General features: G+C 37.1%; 1 protein-coding gene across 6 annotated transcripts in view; it reads right to left on the bottom strand.

Moving 5' to 3' along the window:
* Window positions 1–91: 91 nt before the first annotated feature.
* The window catches only part of SDE5 (silencing defective 5), a 58,915-nt gene continuing 36,772 nt past the window's right edge, over window positions 92–22,234 (bottom strand). For 4 of the 6 annotated variants that reach the window (XR_016105305.1, XR_016105306.1, XM_088965569.1 and 1 more), the window contains exons 9-13: window positions 19,889–19,956; window positions 19,687–19,793; window positions 19,537–19,607; window positions 568–693; window positions 92–473 (exon numbers count right to left, since the gene is read on the bottom strand). Coding sequence is in view for 4 of the 6 variants with exons in the window: in XM_088965569.1 (XP_088821695.1) it covers window positions 571–693; window positions 19,537–19,607; window positions 19,687–19,793; window positions 19,889–19,956 (369 nt within the window). In the remaining 2 variants the exon portion in view is untranslated. Of the gene's footprint in view, window positions 694–19,536; window positions 19,608–19,686; window positions 19,794–19,888; window positions 19,957–22,234 lie in introns of all 6 variants that reach the window. The other 2 variants (XM_088965572.1, XM_088965571.1) reach the window with 1 other exon arrangement.

Below are 22,234 nucleotides of genomic sequence, written 5' to 3'. Positions count from 1 at the left end.
TATGAAAGTTTTAGCTTCTCGAGAAACACATCTACTCGATTAGCAGTTCAATTAACATTTAAAAAAAAATAATACTTGACAAGATCCAAAATATCAAGCAAAAGGAGTTCCTTATACTGCAGGGCATCTCCATTAAAGATAATCAAGTCACATATCATACTATCAAAAAAAAAAAAAAAATCACGTACCATACTTCAAAAATGAGTTTTTGTGTATGACAAGCTCCCATTCTCAACTCGATAACAGAGCAACTTGAACAAAAAGAAAAATGAAAAATGGAGGTATAGAAAAATGGCTCCAAATAGTCGAGCAAATCTTCCACTACTCAGAAAACCACTCCTCTTATCTGTTGATTCCATGTATCATGGTTTGTAGTTTCAAACTCATAAAAATAAATAAATAAGCGCCTTTGAAGAAAAACTCTTTTGACCTGGGTCCACTATCTACCACCCCAGCTTCCTTCAGAATATTTTCTAGGAAAAAAGGCACAAGTTTAGAAGTGAGAAACAAGAAACAGAAAAAGGTGAAGCTCCAGAACTCTTCAACCCATCATGTGAAGTTTCTCACCACTCAATGAGATTTTCTTGCAAAACTCAACTTTTTGGGGTTGATTTTGTCCAATTGAATAACTATTATACCACCATTTGCTTCTTCTGTCCAGTTAATTGATTCTTTCTCTAAAAGCTTAATAACCTGTTGATTGGAATTCAGACTCTAGTCAGTTCTTATTCCATTTTATTCTTGGAAGATTTTGCTTCAAATTTCTAGGCCATGAGCATTATGGTTTAAAGGAAAGTAGGAAACAAAGAACATATTCTTTTACTACACTAACAATTTAATGGAAGAAAATAAATGACTGTACAACAACACTTTGGAGTCCAGTTTTCAAATCAACTCATTGACAAGAAACAGCTCGACCTAACTTCTTTAAAGAAGTTACTGTTGCTCTTTCCACTCAGCATGTTGAAGGTAATATTTTTTTTAAGTGCAATGGAATTGTAAAACTATAGAAGGCTGGATTAATTCAAGATTCCATCATAATTATTAGATCATTTTTTATCATTTTCTTTGTCATGTTAGTTAAGATTGCATTCATATAAACAAGTGTAGGCTGGCAAGGTCTACACTATTTAGCGTAGCATATGTACCTCAGTTTTATCTTTCGACCTTGATATCCTTGAACTTTTCTAGAAAAATATTTATTGATAAAAAAGCTTTCTAGAAAAGATTATGGGAAAAATAAAATAAAATCTTTAAGTCTATCAACCATGACCTCAAGAGGTAAGGGCTATTGCAATGATACAAGAGCCTTCCACCCTCATTATTTATGTCAACAGTACATAATCTGGGAGTTTCCCACCAAGGCAAGAGCTGTCTTAGGCAAGGGGCATAAGCTCTGACCACTTGAAAGATTAGAACCTCATCACTTATGGTGCTACCTATCAATTAGCCCAGAATAACAAGCAATCACCTTACCATATATGCCCCTCCTATCCCTAACTAGACCTGTTCATGGGCCAGACTTGGACTTGGCTTTTGTCAAAATTTGAATGCACCCAGCCCAAAGCCTGGCTCATGAACAGGTCTATCCCTAACCAGCCTGAGTTACTGAATGAACAACTAGCAAAACTAAACTTCATGATCTCTGAAGGAGGAACCCACTAGAATGATCCCAAATTTGGGGTGGGAGGGGGATGAACTGAGAGAGGTGTTCCAACCTCTTATAATCAAATCAATTGAGAGATCTTTAAAATCCTCCAAGTCATCAGCCAATAAGCTACTCCAATGCATATCCAGTGATCTGGTCATTCCTACTCTGAATGAACATAATTTCAGAATATCTTGGAATTTATCTCTTCTTCCAAAGATTTGTAACCAAAAGACACCATAACTTCTCCCCATGAGACCATATAAGTCAATAATATCTTGAGATTAAAAAAACCATTACCCAAAACGATGATCCTTGTTATCCAGGGTCAAGGGAGGATTGATTGGATATGGACCTAACCTCAAGCAATTCTACAGTAAGTGGTCACTCTCAGGCTTGAACCTGTGTTGTCATGCCTGTTAGCCCCAAATTTTACCATTGCACCAAACAATGACCCCTTCAATAATTTCATAAAAAATGAAGCAATAAATACTAAGTAGTGCCAAAGAAGTGGTACCAATTTGCTTTATGAACGGCACACACAAGGATCCAAGGATTAAAAGTATCAGTATTGAGTATTGTATCGGGGCACTCAGATACAGACACACTTTGGAAACACATGGATATGGTTTGGACAGATTGGGAGGAAAGGAATGCTAGAACATTAAGGAGAGAGATGAGGTTACGGTTTGAGAGTGTCTACTCAGCAGGGCTATAACTTGTAACTTGGATTAAAGCCTGACTTGTTTTCACACTGCTCCTTTGATGACTTATGGAGGAATTGGGGACTGATTGTAAAAAGCTCAACTGTCAAGGAGAAGCCTGTGATAGAGTGGAGGCCCCCTGAAGAAGGTTTTATTAAGTTAAACTTTTACGGATGCAGCTCAGGCAATCAAGGTCCCTCTGGTATTTGGGGGGGAGGTGCTCAGAAATGCAAATGGTCACATTTTGGCTTTATTCTCGGGTCCCATTGGAGAAGGGGATGCTGTGAATGCGGAACAATATTTTTATAATTTTGTAAACAATAAACATGCTATTATACAATGTAATTAAAGTATCAATTAATAATTTTATAAATGCATAATCTTAATTTAAAATATATCAAATATATTAAAATTTCTAAGATACATATCATATGCAAATTTATAATTTTTAATTACTAAAATAATTATTCCATTATTAATATTTTTATTTCTATAATTTTTATGAAAAAAAATCATCTTTTGATATAAAAGTAGATTAGTGGATTTGAAAAATTCAATCTATATTATATTCTCAAGTATTTGGTAAACAATATCTTTATTTTTGTAAATGATAAATATGTTGTTATTTAATGCAAATTAAAATATTAATTAATAATTTATAAAATATTAAGATACACATCATGTTCAAAATATATAAATTTTAAGTACTAAAGTAATTACTCTATTATTAGTATTTTATTTGTATAAATCAGATTAAAAACCACTTTTTGATATAAATGTGGATTTGAGAAATGATTTATTCCATTAGTACTAATTCTGAATACTTTTTTACCTTTAGTTGGAGTTGTTGAAGATAAATATATGTTTTTTGTCTGGATTAAATATATGTCATTTATTGTCATAAGATCAAGGTTGGTTTAGTGGTTCAAGGTTGCATTTAAGGCTTGGGCACTGGGTGATTTGGGTTCAAAACTTCAAATCATGCCAGATGCATTTTTTAAATATAGACACAAAACATGAATGATGTGTCTATATCAATCAATATCGCCTCATATCGGTGCATATCGATTGATACAACATGATATAGGCAGATATGGGGCCCTATCGCCCCGATACACATAATTCAGGGGATAGGGCCTAGTTGTAGCATTTCCCATATCCCTTGTGGCGAATACCGATATGATACGCCTCATGTTGGCTGTATCATATCAATATTTAAATCATTGGAGATATCTTTGACAATTTGTGTATACTATAAGCATACTACAGGTATTGATCTTTCTTGAACCATCTCCCACCCAAGAAGGAAAAAGTGATGTAGAACCAGCTCAATTCTAGCCCTTAGTTAGAGAATGTTGGATGGTCTTCTTTGATCAGAAATTTATGGTTGTTGATGGTTGTAATGGCTTCTTAAGGGAATAAGAAAGAAAATAGGGAGAGAGAAAAAAGAGAGAAAATACCTGAAATCACTCACAGGGTGCAAAATCACTCTATGGTATGGGAATCACTCACCATATTTAGCAAAAGCTGAAAAAAACTAAATAAACTTCATTACTCTATGTGTAAAACGTCCATATATATATATATATATAGACTCTAAACTCATAGTAATCCTAGGAGTCAAACTGCTAGACTCATAATAGTCCTAGGAGTCAAACTGTTAGACTCAATAATCCCAGTAGGACTCAAACTAAGTTGTCATATCCTATTTCAATTCAATGAGACTCAATAACTCTAATCCTACTTATGCAATGACACTGAAATTTTAAATATAAGAAAACCATAGATAGGCAATCAAACCCTATAATTAAACTCTACAGAAAATTGTAAAATGACAAAAATACCCTTGGTGTCCAATTCAGTCCAAATATCGGGCCTGACTATTTTTTGGGCCAGTCTCAGGCTTTCCCAAATAAGTCTGGCTCGAGCCTGAGCCCGACTTGATAATACTATATATAATAAAAAAATAAGATATAATTAATATATTATAAAAATTTCTATTCATGTCAGGCTTTGGGATTTATATAGGGCCGGGCTTGAGGCCTTGAGCTCAGACCTAGTCATTTTTTGTTTATAAAGAGGTAAACCCGGCCTGGCCCATGAACAGGTCTGGTATGGTGGTTATTATATTTTCAGTGCACACACACATGGACACAAAAAGGAGGGATCCGAATCAGTCCCCAAAGAGCTTTATAGCATACTGCCCTTTACAAGCAAAACAGCTGTTCAGTTAAAAACGAAAGTATCTTATTTTATAAGAGAATTAGAGAACTAATTTAATGCAAGGACTGGTTCCATAAAAAACTGTTGAATTTTGTGTTTTATCTGTGGGTAGCAAACATTTTTATTTTATGCACTAGTGTTGTTTAAAGATATATTACTTTCAGTGCATTTGATACTAAATTTATCAGGAACATCGGACTGATAATTAGCCAAAACACACACACACACTCACATGAAATACATAATTTATTGATGGAAATAGTCTGACCCATCTGATTTAAATTGTTGCAAGGGGATGCTTGAAGGGTCAGCTCTTGAATGTGGTATACCTTAACAAGATCGAAGAAATACACAATTTATCTATTGATGTGTTTCACACACTATTCATACTCATTCATGGCATGCAACTTAGATGTGTGTATTGAACTCATTTATTGGATTGGTGGCAACTGGTTTAAACCAGTTTTTATGGATTTATATTACCCCAGGGTATTTTACACCAATTCAAGTGCACATTTATCTCAAAAGTTATTATTGGAGGAATTACTTATAGAGAAAGTGCAAAATATGACCTTAGACCATAATTTCACAAAATATGATGGTTAATTTGGTGGCAATTAGACAAGAATTACTCTTTTACCACTCAGAAAAAGTTTAAATTGGAAACAAAAACTTAGTCTAGGGTTTTTGGAAGACTTTATATAGCCATGAAAGCCCAACTCCCTAGCCTGGATTTATGGAAAAATGGGAGCAAGCACCATCAGGAATAGTACCAAAGGAATAGGGTGTGGATGATTAGTGGGAGATACCTTATTCCTTCTTGTAGATCCTAGAATGTCGAAGATCATCTTCAAGATTGGCAACAAGAACTGCATGCATCAGTATGGATACAGTTGATAGATCTATCTAATCTACCATGTTAAAGATCGTATCATTTTTCTTCTTTCCATATCAACTAGCTGGAGACAAAATGAATCATCATCCATAAGGCATTCACTAAACAACTGTCAAGTGGCCAAGAAGTCAGAATTGAATAAATAAAATCTGAATGAACCCGTCCACTTTGTTAAAATGCACTTTTTGTTCCAGGGTTATTTTAGTCTTTTCCCTGCTTTTAACTCTGTTTTTTGTCCCTGTTCTCAAGTCTCTGTATACAGGGGTAATATTCTAATTCTACCCTTCATTATGAATTAAACATACAGGAGCAGCAGCTCTCTCACTCTCTCTCTCTCTCTCTCTCTTGATAGAGACTGTCAAGCCCCATTCTGTTCGTCTCCCTCTTCTCTCCATCATCATCACTTCTCAATCTAGACTCGTACCAGAACCTTTTCCTTTTATTTATTTAACTAAATACAGGACAGATAACATGGTATCAGAAACTGGTTGGTTGAGTTTCCTGACTGCATCACTGAAGGACGCCTGGAACTGGTTCGGCTAAGGTTTTCTACTAATGCGAGAAGAAAGGAAGGGGAAGAACCTAAAAGGACTGATCACCCAGAAGGTTAGGAGGCTTCCATGCCTCAAGTTGCATCGTTGGTTGACTGTTTGATGATGTTTTAGACTCCCTCTACTCGGCAGTTCGAAGAGGGACTGTGAATGTGAAGTTCGGTTGATCGTTGCTTGTGTTTGATGTGTTTGGTTGGTTGACTCAGAAGTTCTTATGCTAATGTTCCAGGTTTAGGGGTTGCGGCTATGCTGTTGAGGTTTCGGAACCAATAGTTAAGTCAGTTGAATGTTGTTGTTGAGTTGGGAAGGTGTTCGTCTTGGGAGAGTGTTTCAGAAATAATTGATGGCAGCTTCTGGCAATGAATCCAAAACAAATGTGATGGTACAACCTGATTTCATGGTTATACAAATGACGCCAGTTAAACACTTAAATTTAATGGTACCAACTATGTACCATGGGTGAAGTCGGTTGAGGTAAACTTGACTGCCAGAAGAAAGTTAAAATATATAAGAGAAAATAAACCAGACCCAGGAGTTGCAAGGTATAATGATTGGACCCAGGAGAATGCGCAAATTATGCCTCTTTGGAACAGTATGGAACCTCGTATCAATGTGAACTTGATGTTCTTTAATACTACAAAAGAAATTTGGGAACATGCTAAGCAGTTGTATTCGGGACAAGACAATGTAACTAGAATCTATCAATTGTATCAGAAATATTTTCAACTACAGTAAGGTGATAGGAGTGTGGAAGAGTACTATGCTTGCTTGAAGAGTTTACGGAATGAGTCGGATTCGTAACAGCCACTTTCAATTGATCTTAAAGTGCAGAAACAACAGAGAGATCAGTTGGATATGGCGCGTTTTTTTTTCAAATTGAGGTCTGAATTGAGCCAGTGCATGCCCAGATTTTACTCATTTTAGGTAGTAGTGATATACCTACACTATCAGAAGTTTTCTCCAGAATAAGAAGGGTTACGAGTCCACATACAAGTAATTCTCTAGTATTAAAGAATTCTGCCCTAGTCGCAACCAAAGGTGGTAAAGGTGGCTCACGTGGTAGAATCAACTATCCTAGAGGGGGTAACCTTGGTGTGAGAGGAGGCCGTAGTGGTGGTAGAGATGGGAACTTGAGGTCATGGTGTTGGTGTTGGTGGTCGAGGAATGGTCAAAGAATGCAGCTATTGGGGATGGGAAGGACATACGATGAACTACTGTTATGCTGCTGTAGTTGGGCCACCATCTACATGGCCCACCATCTACTCGGGCCAATCATGCCGTTGTAGAAGGAGATAGTGATGCTACAGGAGTTAGGAGATGACTCACACTGCTTTAGGTACTGGGAAGGAGAAGGAAATGGATTATTGATTTTTAGGCCCCTCCCTCTATCGCCCAGTCGGTTACTTTGGTTGATGGTACTACCTCCCTTATTTCTAGTACCAGTGATGTTACTTTACATTATGATTTCACTTTACCGTTGGTTCTATATGTTCCTAAATTTCCTTTTAGTCCTATGTTTGTTAGTAAATTGACAAAATCTTTGAATTGCCCGTCCAATTCTTTCCATCCTATTGCATTTTTCAAGATATCAAGACGGGGAAGACGATTGGTAGTGAGCATGAAACCGGAGGACTGTATTATCTCGATGGTGGTGGGTTACAGACAACTCTTCATTCTTCCATTACACCGTTGCAATGGCATTGTTAGAAGTGTCATCCTTTTCTTCCAGCTCTCAAGAGTCTTGTCCCAGATGTTGTGTCTATTCGTGAATTATAGTGTGAAGTTTGTTAGCTTAGTAAACATCATCATGTCTCTTTTGTTCCAAGGGAATCTACTAGAGTTTTGAGTCTTTTTGAACTTGTTCATTCAGATGTTTGCAGTCCTTGTCCAGTTGAGTCTTACAATGGTTTTAAATATTTTATTTCCTTCGTTGATAAGGATGAATTGGATTTATTTAATGAAATCTCATACAAAAGTGTTTGATATATTTATCTCTTTTTATGCTGAAATTAAGAATCAATTGGTATCTCCATTAAATACTTTCGGTTTGACAATGCAAAAGAATATTTCCGACACCTGTTTTGTATGTTTTTGAATCTCATGGCATAATACATCAATCATCTTGTTCCTCCACTCCACAACAAAATGGAGTTGCCGAGTGGAAGAATAGACATTTACATGACAATGCTCGGGCACTTTTGATTCAAATGTCGGTTCCAAAAAAATATTGGAGTGATGTTCTTACTTCTTGCTTTCTCATTAATTATATGCCATCTTCGGTGTTAAGTGTCTCCTCTCCTTTTTCTATTGTCATTCCTTCTCAATCTCCATTCCCTTTGCCTCCGCGTGTCTTTGATTGTTTTTGTTTTGTTCATCGCTTAGGTCTGGGGTTGGATAAGTTGGATGCTTGTGCTCTTAAATTTGTCTTTTTGGGATACTCTTGGACCCAAAAAGGATATAAGTGCTACAGTACTTCCCTTCATCGCTCATTCATTATTCCTAATGTGACCTTCTTTGAAGATGTTCCTTTCTTTTCCTCAGCTGAGTCTACTTATCTTGATACTCTATTCCCAGTCCCCACCTCCTCTTCCCTTACCAGTGGAGGGGGTGTCTGTGACTACTCCTATTACTTAAAGAGTCAATGCGACCACTGAGCCATCGCGTGCATGCTCACGGCCTTCCTGGTATTGCGTTTCAGCCTTCTCCATCTCTGTTTCAACCTTCATCAGCTCCTCCGTTGATGGGTCCATCTCATTTATATCTCCCCATTGCGCTTCGCAAAGTTTAAGCGTGCTTGAACTAAACATCCTATATCTCGTTATGTTTCATTTGCCCATTTATCCCCATCCTATCGGAATTTTGTATCCCTTCTATCTTCTGTATTTGTTCCTAGATCTCTTCATGATTCTCTTCTCTCTCCAAAATGGAAGAGGGCAATGGATGAGGAATTTCATACTCTTCAATTTAATCATACTTGGGACCTCACTTCTCTGCCTCCAGGGAAGAAAGTAGTTGGTTGTCGGTGGGTTTACACTATTAAGCATCTTGCCAATGGTAGTGTGGAGAGATATATAGCACTCTTAGTAGCCAAAGGGTATACACAGACATATGGAGTTGACTATATTGATACCTTTTCACCTGTCGCTAAAATGGATTCGGTCTGGGTGCTTATTCCTTGGTTGCACACTTTGATTTGTCGTTGTTTCTGTTGGATATTAAAAATGCTTTTCTTCACAATGACCTAGAGGAAGAGGCATATATGGAGCAACCTCCAGGTATGTTGCTCAAGGAGAGGAAGGTAAGGTGTGTTGGTGAAGGGATGAGAGATCCATCGTATGGATGGCCAAACCCTGCAGAAAGGTTGGGAAAATTTTCAAAATTTTCTCTCTCCCATCTGGGAATCGCATTCCCTATTTTAGAAATCTGCATTTTCAAGGATCAATCTTGAACCAAACCGGACCAGATCTGAAACCATAAGGGAGGAGAGGGATATACCTGATACGGAGTAGCGGTAACTCCCAATTAAGGTATTCACGCCCAAGGAGAAAACCAAAAACCGCTTCCACTGAAAAGTGTGAGGTGAAGCAGGATTAGCAGGATGGCTCTTCAGCAAGAACCGAATTCTTCAACAAGAATGGGGTAGAGAGCTGGTGAGCACGACTTCAGATTGCTTCTTCTACCAAGAAGCGATATCAAGAAAATTCTTGATCACTCCCACAAGTGGAGATCGAACTGGGTAGGGGTTGCAAGAACAAGGAAGAACTTTGCAGATTGTTGTGTCTTGTCTGGTGTGTTTTGCATGTCCGCCCTGCTCTCTTATTTATAGTCTTAAAGAGACAACCTCCTAATCTGATTAGGAGTTTCCTGATCCAAATCTTTATTTGGATCTGGACTCTTTAAGTGATAAGGATAATCCCTTATCTTATCTGCAATTTAAGATTAGCTTAATCCTAATTAAATTAGGAGTTTCCTTATCCAAATCTTTATTTGGATCTGGACTCTTTAAGTGGATAAGACTTATCCTCTTATCCTTACCTGTTGATCCAAACCCAGATTTGCCCCTATTTAATTAATCTAATTAACCCAGTTCGAAATTGGGCTTTAGGACCATTAAGTTCATGTGCTCACTTAACCTCTTAACTTGCTGCCCAATTGGCTTTCCTTGTATGGCATGGGACCCAAACATTGATCTACACATCAGCCACATGGGTTCAGCCCAGCCTTTGTTACAAGGCCTAGCTGAATTCACTGTAGGAGACAGTGAACCCCTGAGTTCATCACCATGGGCTCTTAATGGGCCCAACATTTACACTAAATGGCCCTTGGGTCCAGTCACCTTATGAAAACCCAAGGACTGTGGGCAGATGCAAGATTAGCCCATCAAGTATTACCCTCAATGGTCTTACACTTAACCTCTCAGCCCATAATGATCAAACACTGTCCGACAAGAGAGGACATCTCCCTCGGCTGCAAGGAATAGTGTTGCACTCTCTACTCACATAGATCCCGGGAATTAAAACCTTTTGCAAACATTTTGAAACCATAATATATATGTATGTATATCTTTATATAAATACATTTTGCAAAAACAAATTTCAATGGTTGAAATCAACTACCGATAGTTTTAGGTTTCCATCAAAGAGAGTGCATCCCCGATCATTCACTTTGTCCGACAAAGGGGTTGATCCTGTCACTATGATCACCCACTCAGATGAATTCTCGAACTGTCCCAACATACCCAGGTTTTGACCCCCTCTAAAGATCTAACTGATTGGCATATCAAAGACAAACCGATCCGACACCTAGTGCAGTATCATAATTGAGTCTAGGGGTTAGGTGTAACATTCCAGTTTTGCCCATTTATCTCCAAGGTCCAGGGCAATACTAGAATTTTTGTCTGGTTCAGGGTTTCAAGAAAACCCACACTGCATGTACCTCAGGTCTCACCCTGATAGCTAAGACAAGCCACCCCAACCAACTTAGCAGTACATCAGTGTCAGCCTTGGCAGGATAAATCTCCCCAGATCTATCCAACGGCTGTGAAGATTCTAAACTAACACGAGTCTCATATGTGTCCAATTTAAGAGTATTACACAGAAACACACCATAATAACATGAATCAAATATGTACTTTATTCATTTACAATAAATGTCATAATGTACATCACGCTGATTAGAGCTAAGGGCATACACTATCTAGCAGTTGGTTAAAGAAAGCAATTTATGGGTTGAAACAATCTCTGAGGGCCTGGTTTGGGAGATTCAGTAGTGTAGTACAACAATTTGGGATGACACAATGTAGGGTTGGCCATTCAGTGTTCAGTAGAGATACTACCTCTCGGAAGATTGTGTTGGTAGTCTATGTTGATGACATTATTATGACAAGTGATGAGCATGGCATTGAAAAGCTCAAACAATTCTTACAAAGCCAATTCCTGACTAAGGACTTGGGGCACTTGAGATGTTTTCTGTGCATAGAAGTAACAAGGTCAAAGTGGAGAATCTCTCTCACAAAGAAAGTATGTACTTGACTTGCTAGAAGAAACTATTCTATTAGGGGCAAAGCCAGTGGATTATGGATACCCCTATAGATCCGAATGTGAAGATGTCTAATAGTGAGGGGTGGGGGCTAGCTATTCCTGGACAGTATAGAAGAATAGTAGGAAAAATGGTTTATTTAACCATCACAAGACCAAACATTTCCTTCAGTGTTGGATCATTGAGCCAATTCATGCAGAACCTAAGGACAGTCCATTGGGAAGGTATTGTTATTTGTTAGAGTTCTATGATATTTAAAGGGTGCTCTAGGTAAAGGGTTGTTGTATAAGAAAGGAAGAGAACTTTCCTTGGAAGGGTACATAGGTGCTAATTGGGCAGGGTCAATTAATGACAAGAAATCAACAACTAGTTACTATACATCTTTGGTAGGGATTTTGATCACTTGGAAAAGCAAAAGGCAGAATGTGGTGGCTAGGAGTAGTGTTGAGGCCGAGTACAAAGCCATAACCCACACTACATGTGAGTTGGTGTGGTTGAAACAACTATTACAGGAGATGGGAATATTACTCACAACTCCCATGAAGCTATATTTTGTGACAACCAAGTAGCCATTTATATCTCCTCCAATCCAGTGTATCATGATAGGACCAAACACATAGAGGTGGATTGTCACTTTGTTAGAGAAAAGGTGGTTAATGGAGAAATCATTACCCCACATGTGAAGTATGAAGATCAACTAGCCGACCTGTTTACTAAAGGCTTGAGTGGTGCTCGGATGAAATATATTTGTAACAAGTTGGAGTTGCACGATATATATGCTCCAAGTTGAGGGGGAGTGTTAAAATGCAATTTTTGTTCTAGGGGAGAAATTGTTTTATGTGATGGAGTTGGAGAAGGATGTTGGGGGAAATGAAGTTGTTGCAAGTACTCAAGAGAAGGAAAAGGAAGTATGTCGTTTAGATGAGGGAGAAGAAGGCTGCAGAGAGACACCCAAAGTAAAAGGAGAGGAACAAAAAGAAGCCTAAAGGAAGTTTGCCAAAGGAAAGGTATATCTTAGAAAAGAGGCAGAAGATGATAAAAAAAGAAAGAGAATGAATGAGGTGGAAAGCCTAGCTTGTGGTGTGTCCTATGAGAAGACTGCAAATAGGAAAAGGGGGAAGAAAAGAGGAGAATAGGAATTGGAAATGAGTTTGGGTTGAGGAAAAAAAAAAGAGTGGAATGAAGATGCTTTATTGGAATGTAAGAGGTTTAGGAAGTGAAAAGAAAAGGAGAATCATTAGGAATGTGATAAGAAAAGAGAGATCAGTTATAGTTGTGATATAGGAGACAAAGCTTTCGGATTTGGACAGAAGGTGGATAAGAAAATATCTAGAGTAGCAGGGGTCTAAGTTGGTCCTTTGCCCCGTCATGGGGTGCCTTGGGTGGGATCCTTACAATGTGGAAGAATGAGGAAGTTGATTGTTAGGAGGAATTCATAGGACAATACTCAGTATCAATAAAAGCCAAAAAGGTGAGTGATGGTAAGGAGTGGGTGTTGACTAATGTGTATGGGCCGAATTCATATAGAGAGAACACATTCTAGGAAGAGCTAGCTGCAGTCAGAGGCATTTGGGAGGGTCTGTGGTGTTTGGGTGGGGATTTCTATGTAATAAGACATACAAATGAGACAAACAACCCCAACCAGCCCTTAACAACTAGTATGAGACACTTTAATTCCTTGATTGAATCCCTAAAACTAAAAGAACCTACCTTGTTACAGGCCTCTTTCACCTGGTCAAATCTCCAAGAAAATCAAGTGTGCTCAAAACTGGATAGATTCCTTTTCTCCATTTATTGGGAAGAGTTGTAGGGAACATTGACACTGAAAGCCCTACCTAGAGTGACATCTGATCATTGCTCCTTAAGCCTCTACCAAGAAAATATCATTGGAGGCCCCACACCTTTTAGATTTGAAAACATGTGGCTAGAAGTTCCAAACTTTTTGCAAAAGATAAAAGAATGGTGGTCAAAAGGTGGGATAAGGGCTAGAAACAAAGTGGTGAGGTTCTCTAAGAAACTGAAAAGATTGAAGAAAAAGGTCAAGGAGTGGAACAAAGAAGAAAAACAGTTGTGTATGGGAAAAAAAGGAGAAAAAAAAAAGGGAAAAACGAGCCTACTCTAATACCAAGAAGAAAAACAGCCTTTTGAGAAGAAATGACTGTTTAGAAAGTTGCAAAAATTCAAAAGAAAGTAGCAGAAATCAGAGTTCAAGAGGAGAGAAGAAGGTGGCGGCAACTTGGGTTCAGAGAGAGACTTTCAAACATAATCTCTTCTCTTACTTCCTTAATTCTATTTCATTAAGTTAAACTTTACTAATTTACAAAGAAGCCCCTAGTTGTGCAGAAAATTAAAAAGACATAACATAAGAGAGAATAAAGCCCAGATTAAGGCCCATTACAGCAAAGAACATAAAAGATAAAAAAGGATAAACAGCCTATGGGCCATTCGACCCATCTTCTCTACAAAGAGATTCTAAGAAAAGAAGAGATTTCTTGGAGGCAAAAATCTAGATGTAAATGGCTTCTAGAAGGGGATGGAAATACCAGATTTTTCCACTCCCTAACAACCAAGAGAAGACGGAAAAACCAAATTTCCAATATAGAGGTGGATGGAAGAGTAATAACTACAAAAGAGGAAATTGAAAGATGCTTTGTGGATCATTTTAAGTCAATCCTAACATCCTTTGATGAAAACATTGCAGAATTGGGAGATTTACAATGGGACAGAGTGCCAAAATCCGAAGTTAACCTCCTAGAAAGAGCTTTCACTATTAAAGAGATACATGAAGCAATATTCTCAATGGATAGATCTAAAGCTCTGAGGCCAGATGGATTTTCAATGGCTTTCTATCAGGATTGTTGGGAAATTTTTAAAGGTGAATTAATGGATGTACTTGTGGAGTTCTATCAAGAAGGAAAATTATCACCTTGAGCAAATGCAACTTTTAATGCTTTAGTGCCAAAAAAGAAGGCCAAAACCCCTAAGGATTACAGACTGATAAGTCTAGTGGGTAGCCTGTACAAAATCATTGCTAAAGTCCTAGCTGGTAGGTTGAAGACTGTATTGCCCTATGTTATCTCTCAGAACCAAAGAGCTTTTGTAGAAGGGAGACAAATTGTGGATCAAATCTTAGTGGCAAATGAGTGCATGGCAGCTAAGAGAAAACAAGGTGGCAAAGGTTTGATTTGTAAATTGGACCTTGAAAAAGATTATGATATGGTGGATTGGTCCTTCCTATTGAATTTAATGGAAAAAATTGGACTAGGTGAAAGGTGGAGGATGTGGATTAAAGAATGTATTAGCTCAACACACTTTTCTATTATGATGAATGGGGTAGCAAAGGATTTCTTCCAGGCTAAAAGAGAACTAAGACAGGGTGATCATTATCCCCATTCTTATTCACCTTTGTGGTTGGGGTTTTGAGTAGACAAATCACCAAAGCTAATCAAGAAAACCAGTTTAAAGGTTGGAGGATGGGTAGATCAGAAGTGGTGGTGTCTCAATTGCAATTTGCTGATGACATAATCATTTTCTGTGAAAGTTGTGATGAATCCAGTTTAAGAAATCTGAAAAGATTGGTGGATGAATTTCAACAGGCCTCCAAATTGAAAGTTAGTTGGAGAAAAAGTTGTGTAGCTGGAATCAACATTGAAGGGAGGGGACATCCAAACCATGGCAAATCTCCTAGGTTGTGAAATGAAAAATTGGCCTCTAGAATACTTAGGTGTGCCCTTGGGTGGGAATCTGAAAGCTGAAAGTTTCTAGAAACCGGTGGTAGAGAGGTTCATGAAGAAGTTGGCAATGTGGAAGAGAAATTATATATCCTTGAGGGGAAGAACCACCTTGATAAAATCAACCCTAGCAACCTACCCATTTATTTCCTCTCCACCTTTAAGATCCCAGTGAAAATAGCTAGGAAGTTGGAGAAGATAATGAGAGACCTTTTGTGGGAACCAGGTAATGAAAAGAAAGATCATTTAGTGAAGTGGGAGCAAGTTTGTTACCCTAAGGAATAGGGTGGATTAGGTATAGGGAACCTAGTAAAGAAAAACAAGGCCCTTCTAGGGAAATGGTTGTGGAGATTCCCCTGTGAAGAAGAAAGGTTGTGGCACAGGGTCATTAAAAGTTTACATGGTGATTCATCAAAAAAAAAGCTTACATGGTGAGGCAGATAATGGCTGGGATGCAAAATTAGCCCCCAATGAAGCTCCATCCTCTCCCTAAAAGGCAATCTTTGAGGTATATCCAACCTTTCTTCAATTTATCAGGTTTGATATTGGTTGTGGCAACAAAGTTTTATTCTGGGAAGACCTTTGGGTTGGGGATGTGCCTCTTATGATCAAATTCCCAGACCTCTACTCTTTATCAAACCATAAAAACAAACCTGTTGCTAGGCTTGGTGTGCTTTCAGAATCTGGGATCTCTTGGGATTTTGGTTTTAGAAGAGGGTTGAGGGAAAATGAGTGAACCTCTAGTGCTGTTGATTTCAACACTTGAGAAGGTCTACTTGGACCAATCTATAGCTGATTGTAGGGTTTGGTCCCCAACTTCTCATGGTTTATTTTCATGTGCATCTTTCTTTGGTTTGCTCACTTATATTGATCCTATGGGAGTGAACTTCCCAGTGAGAGAAATCAGGTCTAAACCGATCCCTCCAAAAGTACAAGCTTTCTGTTGGGAAGTGTTCATAGGGAAGATAAACACTTGTGATGTGCTATAGAAAAGGAGGCCAAACAATTGCCTCTCTCCTCATGTGTGTGTCCTTTGTTTGGGATGTGGTGAAACCCTAACCCACTTACTATTATCCTGCTCTTTTGCTTCTGGTATTTGGAATGGTGTTTGTTCTCTCTTTGGATGCAGATGGGCTCCCCCACAAGATGTGGTAAGTCTACTCAGCCCCTCTTTCCTATGTCAACAAAAGAAAAGAGGAAAGTGCGTATGGAAGGCAATAAGAGCAGCTACAGTATGGACTATATGAGAGGAAAGAAACCAATGAATCTTTTCAGGAAAAAGCAAAAGAAAGGAGGAAGTTATTGAAGCCATAAAAATCAAAACTGCACATTGGGTGAAGACCATGGAGATATTCAAAAACTACTCCACGAATGAGATACTAAGAAAGTAGCACAAACAAATGTACCCAAAGTACTTGTAAGCATGGAATGGAAGCCACCAGCACTGAAGAAACTAAAACTGAACTTTGATGGGAGTTCTCTTGGCAACCAAGGAAGGGCATGCATTGGGGGTGTGTTAGAAATCATCTGGGTGTGGTGATGGCACTCTACTCAGGACCAATAGTTTTAGTGACTCAATACAAGCTGAATCTCTAGCCTACTTCAAGGTTTAAAGATGGCTGAGCAGATAGGAACAACAGGCTTAGAAATAGAAGGAGACTCACTATTGGTTATCTCTTGGGCCAAAAACATCACATCAGTACCTTGGAAGCTCAAATTTATCTTCAGAGATATTGATACACTTGCAAGGAAGTTCAACTCTCAGTTTGGTTGGGTCAAACGGGATGCAAATGGGATGGCAGATACCCTAGCAAAACAAGGGGCAAATAGATCTTCATTGTATTGGGCAGAATTGTAACTAATTGTTGGAGATTGCAGTTTATTCCTCTGCAATCTTTATCTATTGTAACTTAATTTCTCTGTTATTAATGAAAGTTTTTTGCTGATCAAAAAAAAAAACCAATGATGGTTATACCCACTAGTAGTGGGACTTGATAGAGACAAAGGACCAATATAGTAAAACATCCCAAAACTGCTATAACCATCCTCCCAAAACCTCAATCTAGAGCTATCACTGAGTTTGAAACCAACAAGTGCAGCAAAATCATTGCAGTCCTTACACCATGATACTTCCCAAAAACTAATACCATAAGTAGAAGATAGTGGTCTAGAAACCCAGCCATGAATAGATTCATCAAATTTAGTTGCAATAATCCTCCTTCAAAGGCCAAATTCCTCTCTAGGAAATCTCCATAACCATTTTCCATGGAGACATTATTCACAAAAGCCATTTTCCTAAAGCCTAGAGGCCCTAGACCAAGGATTAAAGTATCGGTATCGGGTATCGCATCAGACAAAAAATATGGAAATGTTTGGATACGCTAAGAAAATGCATACAAATTCAATAATTATATTAATAACTTCAAGTTTAATGTCAAAATAACTATAAATAATGTATAAATACATAAGAATTGTATATTTTAATGATATATTTGAAGAAATATATTACTATTAATATAACGAGATGCATATATATTATACAATTTTATTGATAATGCATCAATTTATATTTTTATTAAAATCCAAAGCACAAAACATATGCAACTATTCTATTTCAATTATTTTTATTTTACTATTTTCAATTTTTAACATCAACAAAAAAATCAACTAAAAATTAATTTGCAAATGTTCAGTAAATAATACTTTCATTTTTGTAAATAATAAATATGTTTATATAAAATGTAAATGAAAATATCAATTAATAGTTTACAAAAATATATAATCTTAACTTAAAATATATCAAATCTATTAAAATTTTGAAGACACATATCATATGAAAATTCATATATTTTAACTACTAAAGTAATTATTCCATTATTAATATTTTTTTTATGAACTTTTTTAAAACAAAAAAGAAAAATTTTTTATATAAATGTAGATTAGTGGATTTGCTAGATTCAATCTATATTATATTCTCAAATATTTTGTAAACAATATTTTATCTTTGTAAATAATAAATACATTGTTATTTAATACAAATTAAAATATTAATTAATAATTTATAAAATAATTATTATAATTTATCAAGTCTACATAAATAATTTTAAGTAATAAAGTATTTATTCTATTAATAATATTTTTATTTGTATAAATTTATTGAAATTAAAAATCCTTATATATATATATATTTTTTTTTATAAACATATATATATATATATGTGGAAAGTATTAAAGTATTAAAGTATTAAAGTAATACTTACATTTATTTGTATATAATATATATATATATATATATAGTGTATAAAGTATTAAAGTATTTTATTGGTTTATAAAATAATAATTTTGAATATTATTCTTTTTTATTTGGACTTGGAGTTATTGAATATATTACTTGTTTAGATTAAATGTAAGCATTAATGTTAATAAAGGAATAATTTATTTCAGTTGTTATCACAAAATAGAAAGTGGCTTGATGGTGAAGGTCTTTGCACTCGTGGACGCTAGGCGACTCGGGTTTCAGAGATCGAATCATGTTAACTGGTTTTTTCTAATGAAGTAATTTATTATTAAATGCGGGTTCGATATGCCTCTGTATCAGTGCGTATCGACCGATACAATGCGATACGTGTCAATACGGTGGCATATCGGACTGATATGCATGACTGGTACGATACAGTGCCAGTCATGAAGTATCTCATTTCCTCCCCTACCGATACCGATACGATACGCCCCATATCGGGCGTATCGTGTTGATATTTTAATCCTTGCCCTAGACCATAAAATATATTAGACAGAAAGCCACTTTCATTTCACCAAGGGGATAAATAAAGTTAAACAGAATGGCAATTCAATGATAACAGTTCTAATGGGAAGATTGACAAGATGATGTCAACGAAACATTGCCCTATATGATATGAACAAAATGTTGATATTCTGTCTGGAACCAAGATTTTTATTTGATTTTAGAATAAACAGTTCAGTGTTCACTTGTAACAAGTTTTTCTTTTTCTTGTTTTTCACTTTTCCCCAGAAAACTACAACTCGAAAAAAATATAACAAATTAATTGATTGATGCACTATAAGTGTTTTTTTTTTTCCTTTTCTTCCCAGAAGATTGCCCATTCATAAGAATGTAACAAACCACATGAAAGGTGTACTGCATTTTATCTTATGTCAATATATCATTCCCACAGAATTTGAGACAATTAAAACTTCTAACGGAAATCAACAGAATAGCCAGACGTACCAAACGTTTTCGAGCCCCTTTTGTGGTATCTTCAGCATTGGTTTCCACAATAACCTTAAGGTATTGAAAAGCTGATGGAAGGCAAGATATGCATGTTATTTTATGAACTCATCTTGGGAATAGGTGAGACCTATGAGAAATATTGCTTGCCTGGAATTCCAGAAAGTGAAGTAAGATGAACCTTGAGAAGCCGTATTGCTTCCTTGGCATCATGCTCATGCAAATCAATCGACAAATCTGATCTAGTCTCCTCAGGTCTGAGAATAAATTCAAACATAGAATGTAAATATATCTGCTAGAATTTTATATCAAAGAAATAAAAAATAAATTGAAGGGCCCAACATGCTCGAACCTGGATTCAAGTATCTTTTGAGAAGACTTTTCATCTGCTTCTCTGGCCTTGCTGTAGTAAAATTGTCCCTAAACATCACATTCATGAGTCATGACAAAAAAGTATATAAAACTATGTAATAGTGGGCAATCAATTATATATAAATGTTGAGTGTCAGATACGGCTTCGGATGCAGATTACCAGGAATTAACATCAAGCGTAACAACAATGCAGAAAGCTAACTGCTAACAGATTTCAATTAAGCAGAGAGCAATCAAGTATATAGAGGAATCAGGTAAAGAGATGTGTATGAAGAGTTAATTTCATGAGAAAACAGATTAGAAAATTTGCAGATAATTTGATAGATATATAATGTCAACTTATACTTTACCCTTTACTTGCAAGTCCAAAAAGTTAAATTTGTTTTTGTAATCATTCATGGAGACAGAGAGACGAGAGAGAGAGAGAGAGAAAGAGAAGAAGAGGAAGATACGATTGAGAGAAAAAGAAAACCTACTTCTGGCTGCCGCCAGTTCACTATTTATATTAACTTAATATAAAAAAATGAAAATTACAAGTATGCCCCTGGTGGCACTCCCTAGAAACAAACTAATAAGAAAGAAAGAAAATAACTAACTGACAGCATCTTAAGAGGACAACCCACTAACAGCAACTATAAAATAACAATTAAATAATCCTCACAACACTCCCCCTCAAGTTGGGCTGAATATGTCTATCATGCCCAGCTTGTCACGTAACTCATTTTGTCATGAGTATGGAAGCCCTTTTGTGAGGACATCAGCGAGTTGTTCCTTGGAATTGACATAAGGGATGCAGATTTCCCTTTTTTCCAATTTTTCCCTTATGAAATATTTATCCACCTCAATGTGCTTGGTCCTCTCATGTAGGACAGGATTGATGGCGATGTTTATGGCTGCCTTGTTGTCACAGTAAAGAGACATAGGATTATGAGCAACAACTCCAAGCTACCTTAGAAGATTCTTTAGCCAAAAGACTTCAGCCACCCCATGTGCCATAGCTCTATATTCAGCTTCAGCACTTGACCTTGCTACCACACTTTGTTTCTTGCTTTTCCAGGTCACTAGGTTTCCTCCCACAAATGTGCAATACCCACTCGTAGACTGTCTATCATCCACAGCACCTACCCGATCAGCATCTGTAAAGACTTCCACCTTTAGGTGATTATGTTTACTGAATAGTAGACCTGTTCCGGGATACTTTTTCAAGTATCTAAGAACTCTCTTTGTTGCCTCCATGTGTGGTTTCTTAGGAGAGTGCATGAATTGGCTTAGAACCCCAACTGAATAGGCAATGTCTAGACGGGTCGTGGACAAATAATCATCTTTCCCACTAACCTTTGGAATTGTTTCACATCTTTTAGAGGTTCACCATCACAGTCACCCAACTTGTGGTCAACATCCATGGGAGTATCTGCTGGCCTTGCACGTAATTTGCCTGTGTCCTTTAATAGATCAAGGGTGTATTTCCTTTGAGAAATGAAGATACCCTTTTCTGAGCAGGCGACTTCAATTCTAAGGAAATACTTCAGGGGACCTAAATCTTTCACTTCAAATTTAGATGCAAGGAATTGTTTCAATTTTTGTATTTCTGAACTCCAACTTCCTGTAATGATGATATCATCCACATACACTATCAATACAGCAACCTGTTCCTGACATCTTTTCACAAAGAGTGTATGATCAGATTGACATTGTTTGAAGCCCATCTGCTGAACTGCCATGTGAAACTTACTGAACCAAGCTCTGGGAGATTGTTTTAAACCATAAAGAGACTTTCTCAACTTGCACACCTTATTTTCACTTCCCTTGGCACAAAATCCAGAGGGTTGAACCATGTATACTTCCTCCTCTAAGTCACCATTCATAAAAGCATTCTTTATGTCCAGTTGATGCAATTCCCAGTCAAAATTAGCAGCTAATGACAAGAGAACCCTAATTGAGTTCATCTTAGCTACTGGAGCAAAAGTCTCATCATAGTCAACCCCGTACACTTGAGTGTACCCTTTGGCTACTAATCTTGCTTTGTACCTTTCAATTGTTCCATCTGCCTTGTGTTTAATTGTAAACACCCACTTACACCCCACGGGGTCTTTCCTCTTTGGAAGATCCACCAATTCCCAAGTTTGATTTTTATGAAGAGCATTAATCTCCTCCTTCATGGCATCTGTCCATTCGGGGCATTTTAAGGCTTCTACAACATTTCTGGGAACAGGGATGCAATCAACTGCAGATAGAAAGGCTCGATATGAGGGGGAAATGTGACCATAGGAGACAAATTGGGTAATGGGGTGTTTGGTAGTGCATGACCCGACTCCCTTTCTTTGAG

Source organism: Nelumbo lutea, chromosome 1 (genome assembly GCF_056320005.1).
Source record: "Nelumbo lutea isolate HS-2025 chromosome 1, American lotus-T2T, whole genome shotgun sequence".
NCBI classification, from domain to species: Eukaryota; Viridiplantae; Streptophyta; class Magnoliopsida; order Proteales; family Nelumbonaceae; genus Nelumbo; species Nelumbo lutea.
This window is presented reverse-complemented; position numbering and strand designations above follow the sequence as displayed.